This window comes from Perca flavescens, chromosome 17 (genome assembly GCF_004354835.1).
Source record: "Perca flavescens isolate YP-PL-M2 chromosome 17, PFLA_1.0, whole genome shotgun sequence".
In the NCBI taxonomy this organism is placed as follows: domain Eukaryota; kingdom Metazoa; phylum Chordata; class Actinopteri; order Perciformes; family Percidae; genus Perca; species Perca flavescens.
In genome coordinates, this window is record NC_041347.1 from 4,617,646 (window position 1) to 4,637,878 (window position 20,233).

Genomic DNA, 20,233 nt, shown 5'->3' on the forward strand with positions numbered 1-20,233 from the left:
ACCCCCCCTTGTGTCGTTTGATGCCTCGTTTAATTTTTTTGTCAACAACTTCCGACCACCACACTGAGGGGCCGTCCACACGGAAACGTTTTTTTGTGCAAACGCACATGTTTTGCATCGTTTGGGCCGACCGTCAAGACGAATCCTGCAAACGCACTGCTTGAAAACGCACTTTTTTGAAACCAGGTCTCAGGGTGAAAAAATCCGAAAACGGCTCTCGTTTGGCTTCGTATGGATGGTGAATACGGATCCGTATTGATGATGTCATCGCCACACCCCTCTTTTACACCCTCTCCCACGGCCGCTGACGCACACACAACTGCGGGGAAGCTAAACGAGCATGTCCCATCTCCATGGTCAAACCAGCTCACTTCATCTAAATACTGTGTCTCTGCTCCCTGACCCTTCCCTCTGGACTCTCTACACAAGATATATTGCTAACGTTATGTAGCCAACGTTAAACATCGCTAAAGTAGCTGACCGCTCCAGCAGCGAAGTAACGTTAACGTTAGCTGCTATGGCTATCTGTTTATAAAGTGGAAGTAGATAACTTATCAACTAGCTAGCTAATCTGTCTGCTTATCAACTCCTTGAACGGATTATAGTAACTTTTACCACGGCTTATTGTAGAAAGGCTACTGCAAGTAAAACGTATAGATTATTAAAAAGACATCATTCATGGATCATTGATGTTTGTTTGACTGCCGATGTTAGAGCTAGCGAACATTACCGCGCTAACGTTAGCTCGCTGCTAGTGCGCTGCAATCATGCAAAATAAAAAGCAATCCAACAGCACATTATGCAACGTAAACAAAGACACATTTTCTTGCGGCGGCCTTTATAAAATGAGCAGTGGTGGAAGTTATTTTAGTCCACGGATGTATTAAGAGAAAATTATAATCTAGCTAGTCATGTTATATGGTTACGATGGGAAGTGGAAGTGACTATGCTCTTCTTCTCCGTTTTTTGGTGAATTTCTGTAGCAGAAACAGCGCCGCCTATAGGCCTGGCATATGAAGTAGCGTATTGAGTCATTTGCAAGTGGATTCGTTTGGACGCAACTATTCTTGAAACGAATCCAGGGAAGACGGGTAAAAAAAAGATCATTTTGGTACGTGTGGACGGGACCTGAGGCAGACCATAGACACATAAAGACGCAGACGCGGTCTACTCGGCTCTACTTGATTCTGTCTTCAAATTCCCAGAAGGCATTGCTTCATTTTAACTTTTGCAAACAAATATTCAAATAAAAGAAATGCAGGAAGATTTGTTTATTTCACACCATGCACGTTTACGTTTTTGAACATCTGATCTGAATAAGTAATTTTGCTACAAAACAATACAGACTGATGTAAAAGTTCGTGACTTTAGAGGGTAACCATGACTGTGATATTGAGTGACTCATATGTGGTATAAATACAAATCAGATTACATAGCTAGTAAGTGTGAAGGATTTGGATATATTTGGCTATCGTTTAACAAATGAACTTTGTTATTGATGCTTGAAATGGGGCCGAGAGAAATTATATGGGCTGCAGTTTAGAATTAAGTGGCCGCATGGCTGTGACAATCATGCGGCTCTCTGATTGGCCGGCCGGCCCAAACGGCCCATGAGGGCCCGCGGCCCCTCTGGCATCTGCCCAAATGCCAGATTACCAGTCCGTCGCTGTGCGCCTCATCCACTCCAGGTAGGTAGCCTATATATACCTTCACATCATCCTTGTTTGTATGGCATTGCACATGGCGTAAACACACAGTGGTCTTGCTGACCCCAAACGTTTCAACATTTAGCAATTTTGTAGAGCGCAATTGTAAACAGCATGTCAAATCCGAAAATGCTTCAACCAAAGGGTTTCCGTTAAGTGTCTCTAAACCACAATCTTCCAGAACAGTTTGGAGCGCTCTTGGCCTGTGGTGTGGGAAACACCACAGGCCGCCTCCATTGTCTTCGGGCATTTACGTGCATCTGCATCATCATAGCAATGTGTTGATAGTTTCGTTGTTTTCTTATTATAGCTTGACATGTTGCTATCAGCTGGCACATAAGCACTATTACAACTTGTGCAATATGAATCATTTGTAGGTTGATGGCGCGATCCGTTTTGTCTGGCAAAACTTTGTTCGCAAATGTCAGCTTGAATGTTGTGCGATTCAGTACGAAAATGAATGGAAACACCATAAAATGTCTCAAATCAATTCAATATACCAATTTGACCGCAAAACAGCATCTGACGTCATTAAAGCCGTTGGATGGAAACACAGTTTCACTAGCTTTATTCGCTTGAATTATTTTACCGAAGTGTCATGTCAACATCCAGAATGTCAGGTCCAGCACAAATCAGTAAAACAGACAAACAGAGATCAGTGTACCATGACAAATAACCGTACTGAAAGAATAAAATAATAAATATCCATTATTCCATACTTTATCATGTAAGCTGTTGATAAGCAACCCAGGCTCATGGCAGTACGTCAAATGGTCACGTTATTTTAATCTATAGATACGTGTTCACGGGGGCGTTTTTGTCGTTTGTGTCGTGGTGGCCAGGACGAAAATGTAAACTAATATATTTAAATGGGAAGCATATGTCGTGGTCACAGCACGTCTACGGTAGCGAGTAGTATTAAATGCCGAAAATCCGCGTAAGGAGGTTGGTTGGGATGGTGGATGGGTCAAACAATTCTGGACTTTCACCCAGGAGGCCGGGGATCATGTCCCGTGCATGGTGTTTTGTTTCCCCGTTAACTGTCCCGTTCTTGTCTCGTGTTCCCTGCGGCTATCTCCTGGCGTGTGAGGCGTCCTCACCCGCGGCAGTTTCCCGGCGTGTGAGGCGTCGTTTCTCCGGTGTTTTGCGGCCGTCTCCCGGCATGTGAGGCATCATTTCCCCGCGGTCGTTTCCCGGTGTGTGAGGCGTCCCTGTTATTTTTTTCCTAAACCCAACCTGTGCCATCCCGTCATTGTCGCGCGTGAGACGTCCTCCCCCAGGGTGTGGCGTTTGCTTTCCCGTTAATCTCCGTATAGACCATTTCGTGCTAGCCACCACGAAACAAACGACAAAAATGTCCCCGTGAACACGTATCAATAGATTAAAAATAACGTGATTATTACATGAACTGCCGTGAGACCTTGTGTTGTAAGAAAACTTGTTTAATTTCTTATCAATCTATTTTGATGTGTTTTCCCATAACTTATGTAATTTTACCAGAGGTGTCAAAAGTATTCACATTCATTACTCAAGTAGAAGTATAGATACTAGGGTTTGAAAAGACTTCTGTAGAAGTTGAAGTATCAACTCAAGCTTTTTACTTAAGTAAAAGTGTAAAAGTACTGGTTTCAAAACTACTTAAAGTATAAAAGTAAAAGTAATGTAAGGTAGAGATCTTCAACAGGGGGTCCTCAGAGTCATTGCAGGGGGGCCTCCGAATTATTGTACATTTTTGAGTCTTTAAAAAAAATAAAAATAAAATGCCTTAACATAATTCCAACATATTATTAGCAAATATAAATTCCCACTGATGATAGGCTTACTGGCCTATAGGTAAGGTAGTCACTAAGATATCAGCCCACAGATACAGTTAATCCTAGATTTACTGTGCCACATACAGTATGTCACATACAGTATGTAACATTAAAATATGATTTATAAAATCATGCCAACAATTAATATTTTAATAGCTTATGAAAAAAGGTATGTAAGAAGGCTTTAGGTTACCCTAACAGTTATTGTAGGCCCAGTTTAATATGCAACTTAATTTCATACAATATGTAGTAGGGGCCGGAGGTCCCTGCTACATCTCACTTTAAGTTGAGGGATCCTTGGCTTAAAAAACGTTCAAGACCCCTGATGTAAGGGGGGAAATGCCATTAAGGACAACAGCTTAACTCTAAAACGCGGGGACAAAATCATATGACTATAATAATGTTATATTAAAATCATACCTGCAAACTCAAAAGGGCTGAAAAAGGTGACACGTAGGCTACATCTCTTCTGTGTTTTTCAGACAAAGGCAGCTACAGTCTGGTGTCAGACTCCTCTCCAGTGAAATATAGACACACTTTTACACCGTTTAGCTCTCAGCATTTTATCATGTTTACTCCATCTTCTAGCTAACGCTAGGCTAACCTGCTTCCAACTGTAGTGTTGACTAGCGTCCCGTGCGGCGATGTTCAGTTCCCTCTAACGTCCGTTTTCGGAGCATCGCGCAGGCACCTAAGGCACCGAAATCCGTGTTGCTATTCGGTCCGGTAGATAACGGTCGTTAAGGCACCGGTGGCGTATTAGCACCGGGTCTGTACAGGTGTTATGGATCGCGTACAAACCAATAGGGTGTCGGAATAGCTATGTTTATACTTCTCATCCAACCACAATCAAATTCACTCTCTCCGGATGGAGCGATTTGGATAGGTTTTTTTGTGTGTGTTTTTTTGAACGATGACTGACGAGCTGGAATGAAAACAAGCCGAACTGAAATATGAGTAACGGGGCTATTTTTAAAATGTAGGGAGTAGAAAGTACAGATAATTGCGTGAAAATGTAAGGAGTAGAAGTAAAAAGTATGCTGTAAAATAATTACTCCAGTAAAGTATAGATACCCAAAATTTCTACTTAAGTAAGGTAACGAAGTATTTGTACTTCGTTACTTGACACCTCTGAATTTTACATATGTTTAAAAATATCTAAATTAATATCTCTATCGCAATATTCATAATCGATATCGCAATATCACATTTTGTCAATATTGTGCAACGCTAGTATGTATGTATTTATGTATAGCCTAAACTAAAACATCTAAATAATGTATTACAGCAAATGAATGCAGAAAGTTAAGTTGGTCAGAATATAGCATATATAATAAATATAATGAAATAATTTTGTTTAGGCCAACTAAAATCTCCCTTTATCTTTACCTCATGTAAACATAGCTAAAGTTAAGCAAGTAAAAGTCATTAACAACAACTTGAAACTTTCTTACATTAGTAAGGCTGAATTGTACGTAAGTTGATTGAAGCATCATATTAATAAGGTCTTTTAAGTACAGAGAAAGATGCCGATGTGGTCTCCCTTCTCCACGTGCAGATGGATTCAGTACATCAGGTTTTGTATGTGGTCATTCAGTTGTCACCATCAGGATACATATCCTTTTAAATCATGACACTTAAATGAGAACATGAATAATGGCAATGTGTTATATATAACAGATCATACCAGATGAATGGAGAACCATCATGTGTGTAGAGTAACATACATACTGTACATACCCACACTTTGAAATTGGAAAATTTCATGTGTTTGACACAGCTCTCTTATTTAGCTTCATATTGTTCATGATGTTTTGATTTAAATAAATCAATTAAATAAAGAGCATTTCCTAGTAGTAATTTTTCTTCCTCCTTATGTTCAACATCCACTGCTTCAGCCAGGGTTTCATCACGTCAAGAAAATTTATTTGCACAAAAACGTTTTGTGTTAGGTCTTAATTAATATGCTGTTGCTGTTTACATTTTAGACAACCAATTTTTTTTTTATTGTGCATATGGTGAGCAATAAATACATAAGAACATCACGAAAGTGTATGACTTACTCTTGACAGGCTATAGAATGATAGTACATAACGTTACAGTTGGCTAAAGGCTTCCCATGACGCTTCCCTGACTGGTGTCAGGTTAATAAGGGGTTTAAATGCTTGCGTGTTTACCTCAGACATTTTTCTGCCTTCACTGTTGTCACTAGCATTGTAAATTAGTGAGCAACCGGCACTAAACATAGCTAACTTTAGCAAAGTTACGCTGCTTGTGTTAGCCTAGATTGTTAGCAAGCTACTAACCCAGGGTGGCGCTAATTGTAATGCCTCATCATGTAAATAAACACAAAAAACCAACAACGGTCTTACTTCAGTAAACTACCTGTAATGCCTAAAGTCTTGGCTGAACAGACAGTATGGACGTTATCTAAGGAATGACATTAAACTTACCGAACAAGGAGAGCAGAAGTGGCCTTTACTAGCATTGACGACTGGATTTGAGTGGAAGCCAGTAAGTCAGTCAGTAAACAAGGAAGTGACGTCCTAAGTGAAGCCCTGCCTTGACGAGACATTGCATTTGCATTGCCAATTGAATAAAGAGACCAAAAAAGCGTGGTGACCAAGTAAATGTTAATGCAATAGACTGGGGTCGCTGTTTAGCTGGCACATTGAATTGCATTTGCATTGCCAATTGAATAAAGAGGCCAAAAAAGCGCAGTGACCAAGTAAATGTTTATGCAATAGACTGGGGTCGCTGTTTAGCTGGCACATTGAATTGCCAATTGAATGAAGAGACCAAAAAAACATGAAAATTAAAGGCAATTGATTAAGATTTCATTCTAATGTTTAGTCAAAATAACCGAATTGAGGATTACATTGAAACTTTGCATATTGAATTGACAATTGCTAAATTAATATTCAAATTGCGTGACAGAATTGCAAGTTGAATTGACAATTGCAAAATACATTGCCATTTGAATAAAGAGACCTAAAAACTTCCATATCCAAGAGGTTATTGGGTAATATTCCACAGGCTCCACATGTTGCAGCTCCCATTGTGGATGATGGTATTATCACAGAGCTGTCAGACTCTGACTGAGTCACGGCGTCCATTCTACAAATATGTCTTGAAGGAGGCTGAATGGCTGCCGATTACTGCAGTTTGGGGGATTTCAAGTCTGTTAAGTGTGTTTTTCTAACTTTGCAAACACGCTTAGCAGGAAATGGGCTCAGCCTCTTGATTAAGTCATGTATCTCGCTGACGTCAGACGAATCAGGCGAGGACAGTTTGCTGCCTGTTCTCACCTTCCATTCGCTCCACTAATCAGGAGCCGCTATCATGCTAATGTGCCGCAGCTATTAATAGGTAGGAAGGTCCATCCTGCCGCCATCAACACCTGACTTATCTTAACTGGGTGTTGGCAGGATTCTCATCCTGGTTGCAACTAACGATTATTTTCATGGTCCATTAATCTGTCGATTTTTTTCTTTTTAGTTTGTTCTATAAAATGTGAAACATGTCTAAGTGTTTCCCAAAGCCCGAGATGATGTCCTCAAATGTATTGTTTTTACAACTCAAAGATATTCAGTTTACTGTCACAGAGGAGAGAAGAAACTAGAAAATATTCACATTTAAGATGCTGCAATCTGAGAATTTTTCGATTCAAATCGATTAATCAATTATCAAAATAGTTGGCGATTAATTTAATAGTTGAAATCTAGTTGATTAGTCGATTATTCTTTGCAGCTTTAATTCACTCCTTGTCTGTCTTTTTCAGTCTTCAAATTCTCTCCTTCCTCTTTTCCTCTTCCTTTTGCATCCTACCCACCTACCTCCTCCTTTTATTTATCCCTTCTTCTGACCTTTCCTTGAGTCGCTTCCTCTGTCCCTCCTTTTTTTCTCCATTCTTCCCTCCTGTCTGTCTCCTCCTTACTTCCACTATCTCCTCCTTCCTTCCCTCCTCCAGACAAAGGAAGTCAGCAGAGAGAGACGGAGGGGAGCAGCAAAAACACACTCTCAAACCTTTGTGTATTTGTATGCGTGTACACTTGAGTATTAAATTTGTGATTGTGTGTGACTAAAAGAATTCAGTGCATTTATTCACCTGTGTGTGTGTGTGTGTGTGTGTGTGTGTGTGTGTGTTTGTGTTGCAGAAGCCACTCTTTATCACAGTCTCACATTATCTTATTCATGAAGTCCAGCTGACTATCACCTTTCCTTTTCTCTCTCCATTTTCTGTCACCTCACTACACACACACACACACACACACACACACACACCCCACACACGCACACACACCTGTACAGAGCTCTTAAGCAGGTGTTACTTTTCTGGCAGCTCCATCCATTAGACATAATGGGTGTGAGCCTCAAAGTTTTTTTTTTTTTTTTTTTAATTAGAAGGTGCATGAGAGCGAGACTGTTTGTGTGTAGGTATGTGTGTGTCCTGTCTGCAACTGTTCACGTCTACCTCTCTTTGCAGCGGCCTAATTAATGTCATCTGTCTCACTTACAGTGACAATGCTTCTCCTCTATTGTCTCCACCGTTCTTTTCGCTCCCATCCTTTATTCAGCTCTTGCTCTTCTCCCTCTTATTTTTATCTCGTCTCTTCACTTCGCCTCTCTCCTGTTCTCCTGTCTTGTCTCATTTTTTCTCACCCTGATATATACGGTATGCATGAGCGAATATACTCCCAGTCTGTATATACAGTTTTTATGTGTTACCTGTATAACCTTAAGACCAATATGATGAGCAAAAACATACACCAACTGTCAAACTTAGCTAATGGGTGTTTGTGACTCCAAATGAGCAATCCAAGAGAAAGACGAGTTAAATGTTAAACAACATGAAGTAATTTAGGGACAGACAAAGGAAACTTTTTGGTACTGATCGATAAGTGTAGGTACCAAGAGTTGACATTGGGTGTCTGGTCAGATTTGTATTCCTGCTTGCTTATTTTTTGGTGTAATAGTTCTGGGTTTCAATCAAATGTTAGCCAACTTAAAGGTATAATATGCAGGGCTTTCCTCGACAAACAATGTATAGACTAACATATAATTCCTTTCAGTTGTCAGTTATGACCAGACCCAAACAGAGTTTTAAGCGGTCATGCAGAATGAAAATCTATGATATATAGCAGACTGCGTTTTCTGCTTTATGTAGAGATGTGTTAACATTCTGAGTTTTATTTGTATTCATTTCATTTGTTTAAAATTCTGCGGAATTCTGCAGCTGCAGATTCTGTGTGCTACTGCTTATGACTCTGTATCTGCAGAGACCCTGTCCTCTACCTGTATGTCTTCTTTTCTTCCTATTTTGCTGTGTTCGGAATGTTTATGGGCGTCAGCAAATAGCCTTAAGGCCACACGTGGGTGTGTAACCCCCAACCAATAACAGCGTGCAGGATGTGCAGCCCGTTCTTATTCCCAAACGCCGTTTTGCCCCTAAACGTCTTGTGACTGACACAGACACACAGAAACAGACAGGATGAAGCTCTGATTTCACTCAGAATCCGACAATGTGGCACCTTCCGCAGCGGTGTGTGGGTTTTTATTACTGCTTTAGAATATAATCCCTGCAAAACAATGAGAAAAGACTATTTTATTGCTCTGATATACTGCTTTTTACGGCACTCCCCCTCTTCATTTACTCTCTAGCACGCTGGGCCACCGCTGCATGCTTTCTCTCTTTCTCTCTCAATTCAATTCAGATTGCTTTATTGGCATGAATGTCAGAAAAACAATATTGGCAAAGCATTAAGGATAATAAGATGAGAAAAAATACATACATACAATTCATTGAGTAAACTAACATATATAAATTTAAAAACAAAAACAAGAAAACAACAACAGTATATCGTATATGTATTGTAAGTGTCAAATATAAGGAGTACAAAGACAAAAACAACATGAAAACATGAAGTGAAGAGAACTAAATGAGAAGGCAGAGTAAACTGTGAGGAGATGAACTACAGATATTACGTGTTGTGCTGGTTGTCTCTCAGGCTGTGACATGCACTCACATATCTCGCTGCTTCTACAGCGCTCACACTATTTTCCAAGTAGATTTTGCATTTTTGTCTGGTCAGAGAGTGTATCAAAATCTCTCTCTCTCTCTCTCTCTCTCTCTCTGGCCGTTAAGCCGGGAGGAGGGGCCAACTTTGAATGCTGTGTAAAGCCATACTCACTATTTATTTTGCCTTTAAAACTGTTTTATTTTGTTAATGTTCTTGTATGGCTGCTTGTGTTTAGACAACATTAAACATTTGAGAATTGCGGTTCTTTTGTAAAATGGGGAAAAAGGGTTTTTATAGAAAAACATGTTTAACTGTAAATTTCATTATTCTAATAACGGCCAATAATACATACAAACAGTAGCCTACCCAGCTTCAAAAATAATGTTCCTGTGACATTTCAAGTGTACAACGATTACCTGAAAAGATGCAAACTCAAAACCTTTTTATTTTCTCAGGCATTTGTTTAATTACATTATGTGTATGTTCGGTGTGTGTCTGTCTACGCATTTGTATGGTCGCACTTGTATGTCTTGTTTGTTTTTGATGATTGTCTCGTTGTGTATTCCTATTTCTATTCATGTTTTGTTTCAATGTGTATGCTGTTTTTTTAATGTAAAGCACTTTTAATTAGGACTACACACTATTGGGAAAAAAACTGACATTGCGATATTTGTTTTCCCTGCGATATACTGTATATTGGGATATGAAAAAAAGACTGTGTAATTTTTTACAAGATGACATAAATAGCTCCATTTGGAAATAATAAATCATTGTCGACTACTGGGGTGATTTTGTTGGGGAGTGCATCTACATAGAAAATAAAAATGAAAAAGGAACTTTTCTTATGTGAACCATTCTTTGTTGAACTTGCTTTAAAAACACCAAAGCAAGTAAGCGTTGTGACTACTCTTCTGATGTGATTTTGGATGTGATATTGTATATAATCCTATCAATCCAAGCTAAAGTCAATGATATTAAAAATGCTTGCATGTTGCTTCCTCTAAATTTCAGTTTGGGGCTTGCGTTGGTTCTTCAGAAACTTGATCAACATTGATTGTGATTAGTGGTTCACTGTTCACAGAGCCTGCATGCACAGGAGAGCCTCACTTCCCATAACAAACTCCGTCGGACTAACGTTACGTCACACACACGTTGCCTACATGCAGAAGTGTATAAAGTACTAGAGACCCATACTTGAGTAAAAGTACAAGTGCTCTATCAAAAAAAGTGACTTGAGTAGAAGTAAAAGTGCTCTTTAAGCACCCCACTTAAGTGGAAGTACTAAAGTATTCAACATTTTTTGTACTTAAGTATTGTAAGTAGTTTATTTTAAAATGTACTAAAAGTAAAATTACAAGTATTGTGTTATGTAGTTATTAAAGAAATCAGTCAAATTTTGAATATCATATTGTTTGAGTTCAACTCTTTACTTGGTATTAAGGCAGTCAAAGCTGTAGGCCTACATTGCTGGATATGAAGGAAGTTTCTGAAATGAACCCCAAAAGGTACATTAATGTCACAGCTGTTATACCTACTATTATCTGATATAACAGTGGGTAATTAATCACTTATTAACAAATACTGAAATAAAATGTGTGATGTAGTGGAAAGTTAGCAAGCTAGCAAAATACAGATAAACTAGCAGCTTCACATCACAGGGTAAAATGGTTAACATTCAATACTCACTGCAGACTGAAACAACTCAGGAATAGATTACTCTGCTGCAACAATAGCTAAATAGAAAGAGTACAAACTTACATTTTCTCTGACTTCTGAACAGGCAACCATAATGAAAAGAAACACGATGCGATCTCAGGGATTTTTTCGTAATTATCGTACGTAACTAACGTAGCCATAACTAAACACACTGTAACCTACACAGTCTCCGTAGCATGAGGCATTCACAACAGTAACGAGTAACGATGCAGCACATAAAAAATCTATCGGAGTAAAAGTACTAAACTCATCGAAAATATGTACTCAAGTAAAAGTGGAAGTAGGAGAAAAAAATAATACTACAGTAGAGTACAGATACAGCCTTTTAGTACTTAAGTACAGTAGTAAAGTAGTTCTACTTCGTTAATATACAGCTCTGCCTACATGGCCACCTGTCATAAAGGGTCAGCCAGTAACAATCATGAAAAAGGAGAACGGGGAAAGTTTACTTTTCTATCAAGCAGCCAAAAAGTTGTTGCGTTAACATCGTACATCCTGCGATGTGACTATCGCACATGCGCACATGGCAATGTAGACGATGAAACAAAATATCGTGAAGCACTACGTGTAATCAAAGGTGCTATACAAATAAAATTGACATTGACCTGACATATGACTTCACCCCCCCACCCCCCTTCTGTCTACCTGACAGTCTGGTTCCAGTCCAGCACCTCCACAGGCGGACCCCTCCACCTCGTCCTCTTCCTCCTCCTCTACCTCCACCACTACCACCACAAAGGCGGAGGAGAAGAAGCTTTTATCTAAAGACTCCATCCTGTCTCTGTACGCCAGCAGCTCAGTGGCCAGTCAGCCGCAGAGCCAGCAACAGCCTGCTCCAGGACAAGGTAATGCGCACTCACTCACAGCATTTTTATTAACACTTCATCATCCATATCTAGTCGCTGGAGCTTGATCCTTTTATCCGGGATCTACATATTTATGTCCAGGAACATACCAGCTAGAATGTGTTCACAGAAAACTAATTAGCAGCAGTTTATTTCAACTCGTAAACAAATATTCCTCTAATCTGTTCAACTACTGGAAATAACCCCAACGTGCAGAGGCTTATGGGTATATTGTTGCAAAAATGCAAGCCGCTCAACCAAAGCTTTCATACTGTAATTCACAGCTACAGTGTGCAAAAAACCCAGGTAGCATCTTAACTATAGAGCTCAACAGTGACCGCTCACTTTTTGAAATGCTCTGGTAGATTTTCCATATTCAATATAAGTTTCAAACATTGCTTATATAAAGATTTTAAGCCTGGAACAAAGCCAAGATGTATCATGAGCATAAAACATTTTATTCGGTGCAAACAAATATTTTGAAAACTGAAAAAAGACAAAGGTACAAGACTGTGTACAGTAACTATCATAGACTTAATTGGTAGCAGCTTGCTAGCTGTTCGCGGGTGCGGTGAACATTTCCATGGTAACAGTGAGCTCCCCCAATCAGAGACATCGTTGAGGATCGTGGGTAGTGTAGTACTTCTCCATGACATTACACATAAAACATGTTTTTCTCTAAACAAGGTTGGTTTCATTTGGACTGCTGGTTTCTACAGTAGCAGAAATTTTTGTTTCACAAAATGTTGTAGCTCTTGGTCAGTCTACCTCGGATGGTTTAGACATTATGACTAATTATCAAATCCTTTATAGAGAAAATTAATGGGATTTTTACTTCCGGAACCACACTGTTGAGCTCATTGTTTTCTGTTTATGGCCCACAACTTTACTCTTTTGGTTCACTCTCACCACTCTCATTAATCTTGTGTCCAGCAGAAGGCAGCTATTTTGAGCAAAAAAGCTCTGATAAAGCATCTATACCAAACGATCAGCACCAAACAGCAGTTAAAGAGTCAGATATTTTCCTCAGGAGTTGGTTGAGACTAAAACAGGTCTGGCACAGGTTTGCTACCGTGTTCGCCATATGAACTTTATAACAAAATAAAATGTGTTTGTTGTGTTGATAGCTTGTCGCGCTGCCCTCAAGTGGCCAAAAACACAATTTTTGGCAGGTTTAAAGGCAGCACCTTTGCTTCTAAAGTCAATGGAAAGACACGGGAGGCTGCAGAAATTTGCCTTCGGAGCAGCAACTCCAGCAGAGGACCCCAAACTTCCCTTTCCCGAGATGGATGTGTCATGTATGTTTATTTGCTTTATGTATTTTAATGTGGCATTGTTTAATTTTTGTTTTAATTAAAATTTAGTTTAAAAGCCCTTCTAGGGACGTGCATTGGAAACAAGCAATAGCTATAAATGCTGTGATGCATCTGTCCCTATTTTAATAAACATGAAATAAAAAAATTAAAAAAAATGAAATGAGCCACATTAATCAGCGCAGACTGAGGATCCCAAGGTGTTTCTAGTCCTGGGTCTTCCCCAAGGCCTCCTCCCAGCTAGACGTGCCTGGAATACCTCCATAGGGAGGCGACCAGGCGAATCATCTCAACTGGCTCCTTTAAACACAAAGGAGCAGTGGCTCTACTCCGAGTTCCTCACGGATGAGCATCTCACTCTATCTCTAAGGGAGACACCAGCCACTCTACTGAGAAAACCCAGGATTTCATTCTTTCGCCATGACCATAGGTGAGGGTAGGAACGAAAATCGAACCTGTAGATCAAGAGCTTTGCAGACACACCCAGAATGAAAATGTAGAACACTGGTTCCAACCTTTTTGGCTTGGGACAGGAGCATGTGAGCAAAGCATGAGCGCGCGGGAGGATTTTAGATGGAGCGCAGAGCGGATTTTTACAAAGTCGGAGCGTCGCCTTATCTTCCGCTCACACTATGAGTTTGAAGCAGGGTTATTAGAGTAAACTAAAACTTAAACGAAAATAAGCAGTGAAAATAATTTTTTGTAAACTGAAACTAAATAAAAACTAAAACCTTCAAGAAAAATTTAAGCTAAACTGAAACTGTATTGCCAGGTTAAAAAACTAATACAAATAAAATGAAAATGAACGTAAATCATTTCAGTTAGCTATAATACTGTATATGACTACTGAAAAAAGGAGACAGCATTAATTTCCGTCAACTCTCATTGTGACATTGAACCACAGAAATTAAACATTAAACATCATCGCTATTCTCCAACCATGGGTTTTGTGTGTATATGTAGCTTCCTGTTATACCTGACCCTGACAAAAAGAAACTAAAACTACTGTAAAACTAAAACTAAACCTTTCTAAAAACAAAATTTTGAAAATTCAAAACTAGTAGCCCAGCTGGTAGAGTGTGTAGCCATGTACCAAGGCTCAGTCCTTACCGCAGCGGCCCAGGGTTTGAATCCAACCTGTGGCCCTTTGCTGCATGTCTTTCCCCCCTCTCTCTTCCCAATTTCCAGTCTGCAATTGTCCTATCCATTAAAGGCCAAAATGCCCAAAGAATTATAAAAAAATAAATAAAATAAAAATTGAATTCAGTGTCAATTCAATTTTATTTATAGTATCAAATCATAACAAGAGTTATCTCGAGACACTTTACAGATAGAGGAGGTCTAGACCACAATATAATTTACAAAGACCCAACAATTCCAGTAATTCCAATAAGAGCAAGCATTTAGTGCAACAGTGGTGAGGAAAAACTCCCTTTTAGGCAGAAACCTTGAGTGGTGAGTAAAACTTCCTTTTAGGGAGAAACCTTGGACAGACCCAGGCTCTTGGTGGGCGGTTGTCTGCCGTTGCCGGTGGGGTGTATGATGAACAGTGGCAATTATAGTCACAATAATACCCAAGCTGTAGCAGGACATAGCAAGACGTAGCATGACGTAGCAGGGTGTAGCCGAGCAAAGCATGGCGTCGCTGGATGTTGCAGGGCGTAGTAGGGCACTGCTGAGCGTAGCAGGGCACCGCAGGGCATAGAAGGGTGTAGCAGGGTGCCTAGCAGGACCACAGCGACAGCTGCAACCATGATTTAGGTGCCACCGTAATCCAGGGAAAACTGCAGGGCAAGAAAACATAAGGGCTCCGGGGAACAAGCTCCCCAGAGCTAGGTTAGTAACAAGCATTTGCCCATAGATGACAAGAGAGAGGAGAGAGGAGCTCGATGTGTCAAAGGAAGTCCCCTAGCAGTCTAAAACTATAACAACATAGGTAAGAGCTGCAGAGAAGCAGAGATAGGGAGGGGGCGCGCCGTAACTGTGGCTACACACCCTCCAATGCTGGTCTAGGCGAATGCTGCAACTCCTCACTCCCTAAATGTAAGTTTTCTATGAAGAGAAGCAGAGATAGGGAGGGGGCGCGCCATGACTGTGGCTACACACCCTCCCCCACCGGTCTAGGCGAATGCTGCAACTCCTCACTCCCTAGCTTTATCAAAGAGGAGAGTTTTAAATTTACTCTTAAATGGGGTGATGGTGTCTGCCCCCCGAACCCAGACTTGGAGCTGGTTCCAAAGGAATGGAGCCTAGTAGCTAAAGGCTCTGGCTCCCATTCTACTTTTAGAGGCTCTAGGGACCACAAGTAACTCTGCATTCTGGGAGCACAGTGCTCTAGTGGAACAATAAGGTACTATGAGCTCTTCAATATATATATATATATATATATATATATATATATATATATATATATATATATATATCAGGGCTCTAGAGTGCGACCAATTTGGGCACCAAAATTTGTAAGGGTGCGACTAAGATTTTTCCTAGGTCGCAACTAACTTCAGTTCGTTGAGTAATAGCGTGTAAGACAGAGCTTGCTGGATCATAGTTCATAAAAATGCAGCGCAGTGATGATACAGACATTTCATAGCCTACACAAGACGTGTGTAACGCCGCTGATCCGCCAAAGCGCATTTGACCCGTGCTGGACCCGTTCATAATGAGTCAGCCGTCACTCTCTGAGTAGCATACGCTTCAGTCCATCGTAGCCTACTCCCCCTCTCTCCTTCTGTCTCCTCCTGTCCCTCTGGTTTTTTTTTTGGTTTTTTTTAGATTTCCTTTATTTTGATAGGAAAGCTGAAGACATGAAAGTGGAGAGAGAGAGGGGAATGACATGTAGGAAAGGGCAGCAGGTCGGAGTTGAACCTCTATATTTACCAACTGGGCTATCCAGGTGTCCTCTTTCTCTTTTCTTGTCTGTTATTGTTGTTGAAAACAAGTGAAGGAGCTTTCTCAGATATATTAAATATATATATATATATATATATATATATATATATATATATATATATATATATATATATATATATTTATTTTTATTTCAGATAACTTTCATTTACATGTGTTGCAGCTGTATATTTTCAAACTGGTAAAGGAAACTGCATTGCATTTTATTTTAAACATAATCTGTTTTAATAAAAGAGCTTGTGAAAAGTGGCTTTGACTTAAAACTGAACATTTAGCCCACTTTGTAAAAAAACAATACAGAGTTATATATCGTGTATCGCCATTCAGCGTTAACGGTGACGCGAGGAAAAATTTGGGTGCACCTAAATTTTGTGCTGGTGCACCTAAATAAAAATGTTAGGTGCACCAGTGCAACCAAGGCAAAAAGTTAGTCTGGAGCCCTGTATATGATGGTGCTTGACCATTTAGAGCTTTGTTGATTTTAAATTCAATCCTGGATTTTACAGGAAGCCAATGCATGGAGCTTGCAAGCTAATACAGGAGAAATATGATCTCTTTTCTTAGTTCTTGTCAGAACACACACTGCAGCATTCTGGATCAGCTGGAGAGTCTTAAGGGACTTATTTGAGCAACCTGATAGTAAGGAATTACAATAGTCCAGCCTGGAAGTAACAAATGCATGGACTAGTTTTTCAGCATCGTTTTGAGACAGGATGTTTGCTAATTTTGGCAATGTTACGAAGGTGAAAAAAGGCTGTGCTTGAGGTTTCTTTTAAGTGGGCGTTAAAGGATATATCCTCATCAAAATATCTCCTAGATTTCTGACAGTAAAGTGTTGGAGGCCAGGGCAAGGTGAGAGGTGATATGGAGGAGAGAAAAAACCCGCTCCAAACGTCTCGAACAACTCCTGTGTGTTTCCAAATGAAGTTTGCCAGAGTGTACAGACAGCTCTTTTACCAGTTGGCCTGAAATATTCGCATATTTCGGAAGTTTTTGCTCTAACTCTCGGATTCATCTCCCGAGTCCCGCAGCTTTTTTTCAAATGGAAGCAGTAAAGACGGGGGTAGGGGGCGGGGCAGAGTGATAGAGAGAGACCGTGGAGCAGATTAACCAGCAGAGCGCGCACAGCGCACACACTGGTGTGGAGGTGAATTACAGTGAGTTATAATGGTTTACTGGGAAAGTTTAATAATAGGACAATTGAAGTCTAGAGTATGAGGACATTTCAGCAGAGCCAACAGCTTCATATGTCATGGACATGTGAATATGGCGCTGAATTTGCCAGTATTTTAAGAAGACAAATGGTTGGGACCTTGTCATGCAATGACAAACCTGATATGCTTTATGTGAAGCCCAGTGTTTTGGTGTCAGCAGAAAGACTTATCTTAGAAAACTGTACAGTGGAGCCTCTGTCTCCATTCCACCAGACAATGTTGGATGAGCAAGACCAAAGACTGTAGTCATGTCACTATGCTCAGTGGTTGAGCTCTAGGAGACTGTGAATTAATCATGGAATGTACATTTTACCTTTGTGGCAAAGCCTGTAAAACTAATTGTTGAAATAAATTATTTTGTGTATCTTTTTTACATAACCTTAGTCATTACTAATGACATACAAAGTAATTAATCTAGCATACTTTTATTAAATAAATCAATTCAAGCTAAAATTGAAGAGTCTACAATTAGGCTATACTGAGTCTGATCTATTTTAAGAGATTTTCTTAAAATGAAGTTAATACCTTTTAGAAAAATGTCACCTGGGGTAAAACTCCCCCTGCTGCTACCATGATTTGCATTTGTATAGCTCACAGCATTTTCATTTACATGTGAAAGCCTCCCCTAGAATTAGAGGGAGGGGGGGGTCATGGGGGGACAACTGCCAAGCAAGGCCCGCGTCAATTTCCGACAATTTACGGCAGTTTTCGGTGTTGCCCGTATATTGCCGTGTGCAGTCGTAAACCTGAAGTTCCACGACAATCTACAGTGCCGCATACTGACGAAAATACCACTTTTCATGCAGTGGAAGCTTCAAGATGGCTGACAGTCGTTTTCATTCGGAATACCTTGGCCAGACTCTGCAGTCCAACCCCCTGTGGGCGGGTTGAAAACATGCGGAAGTAGCTCCTAGTAGCTCCTACTACTGGCTGTAGTCCTTTGCCTCTGGCCAAAAAATCATCCGATGACGCAAAAATTGTCATTTTACGTCATCGGAAGATTTTTTCCAGACCCCCAATGCAGAGATCTCTCGTCTCAGGGGGACATGAGGGAGGGAAGCACGGTCATTCAGAAATATTACCGGGTTTCTACTGATACAAAGCTGAATGCTAAATCGGTGAAGTATCCCTTTAAGGTATGGCACTGAATTAAATGCTGTTGGAATAACTTCCTTAAAATTACCTATAGCACTGTCAGATTGTCAGATGTTATCTAATTTCTTATAGTCGGGTAGTAAGAATTCAAAAGTTATTAAAGAATGGTCTGATAATAAAGGATTCTGCGGAAATACTATTACATTTCGATGCCATATGCCAGCACAAGGTCGAGGGTGTGGTTAAAACAGTGAGTGGCCTTATGCACGCTCTGACTGAAACCAATTGAGTAGTGAGTTGAAAGCAGTACTAAGGCTATTGTTGTCAACGTCCACATGGATATTAAAATCACCTACAATAAGTACTTTGTCTGATTTAAGGGCTACACATGATAAAAACTCAGAGAATTCAGATACAAATTCAGAATACGGACCTGGAGCTCGGTAAACAACAACAAATATAATTGGCTGTAATGTTTTCCATGTTGAATGTAGAAGATTAAGAAGAATGCTTTCAAACGAGTTAGAATTTAGATTAGGTTTAGGATTAATTAACAGGCTTGAATCAAAGATGGCTGCAACTCCCGCTCCTCGGCCAGAGCCTCGAAGAATTTTAGTATTAATATGACTGGGAGGAGTGGATTCATTTAGACTAACATATTCTTCGTGGCACAGCCATGTTTCGGTAAGACAGAATAGATCAATTTGATTATCTGATATCAAATTGTTTACTAGTGCTGCTTTAGAGATCTAATATTTAATAGTCCACATCTAATTTTCTGTTCTATCATTGCAGTGGATGTTTTAATTCCAATTATAACTGGTTTGAAGCATGCCCGAGCCCATATCTGTGTAACTGAAGTGACAGCATCTGTTGAGGTGAATATCCTCAACAGCTACCATTTATTTGAATTTGAGGACTGGCAGGTCAAACCACTTAAATGTGTTTGATATGCAGAATGTAAACAAACACTATACGCATATAGTGTCCAATAACAACAGGAGCACACACTCAGATGTAGCTGTTTGTACACACACAGAGACACACGCCTACACACTTTCACACATACATTAGAGGAAAAATGCATTGCAAACCTGGAGAAAAGTATGGGTACATGAAATGTCAGATGAAGGGCAGATGAAATAGCAGGCAGCTCCACTTACTGGAGTCTCACTGCAGCAGTAAAACTAGAGAGGTGTCTGCAGATTCACACTCATCTCACAGTTATTATGTGAACAGACTGAAGTGCCAAGACTGTTTGTGTGTGTGTGTGTGTGTGTGTGTGTGTGTGTGTGTGTGTGTGTGTGTGTGTGTGTGTGTGTGTGTGTGTAGGCGGTTGTTCATACATACGCACATTAACCTGAGCATGTTTGGAGTGTGTGGGAAAGCATTAGTGTTACATGTTTCCTGAATGGTGGAAGATAGTAGGCAGCAGATTTGTACAGCAGGCTCATTGTGCATATTGATTATATTGCTGCATGATTACACAGATGTATAGAGGATTAGCAATGGAAATCATCATGAAGGGCTTTCTGCTGCGTTATTGTCCTCTGTGAATCCAAATAGATGCTGATGGAGATCAAAGCCAAGAGAACCTCGC

General features: G+C 40.1%; 1 protein-coding gene across 4 annotated transcripts in view; it reads left to right on the forward strand.

The window, feature by feature from the left end:
• The window catches only part of LOC114572628 (stromal membrane-associated protein 1), a 266,403-nt gene that overhangs the window by 237,257 nt on the left and 8,913 nt on the right, over window positions 1-20,233 (forward strand). For all 4 annotated transcript variants that reach the window (XM_028604329.1, XM_028604330.1, XM_028604331.1 and 1 more), the window contains one exon: window positions 11,909-12,101. In XM_028604329.1, coding sequence (XP_028460130.1) covers window positions 11,909-12,101 — 193 coding nt within the window. The remainder of the gene's footprint in view (window positions 1-11,908; window positions 12,102-20,233) is intronic.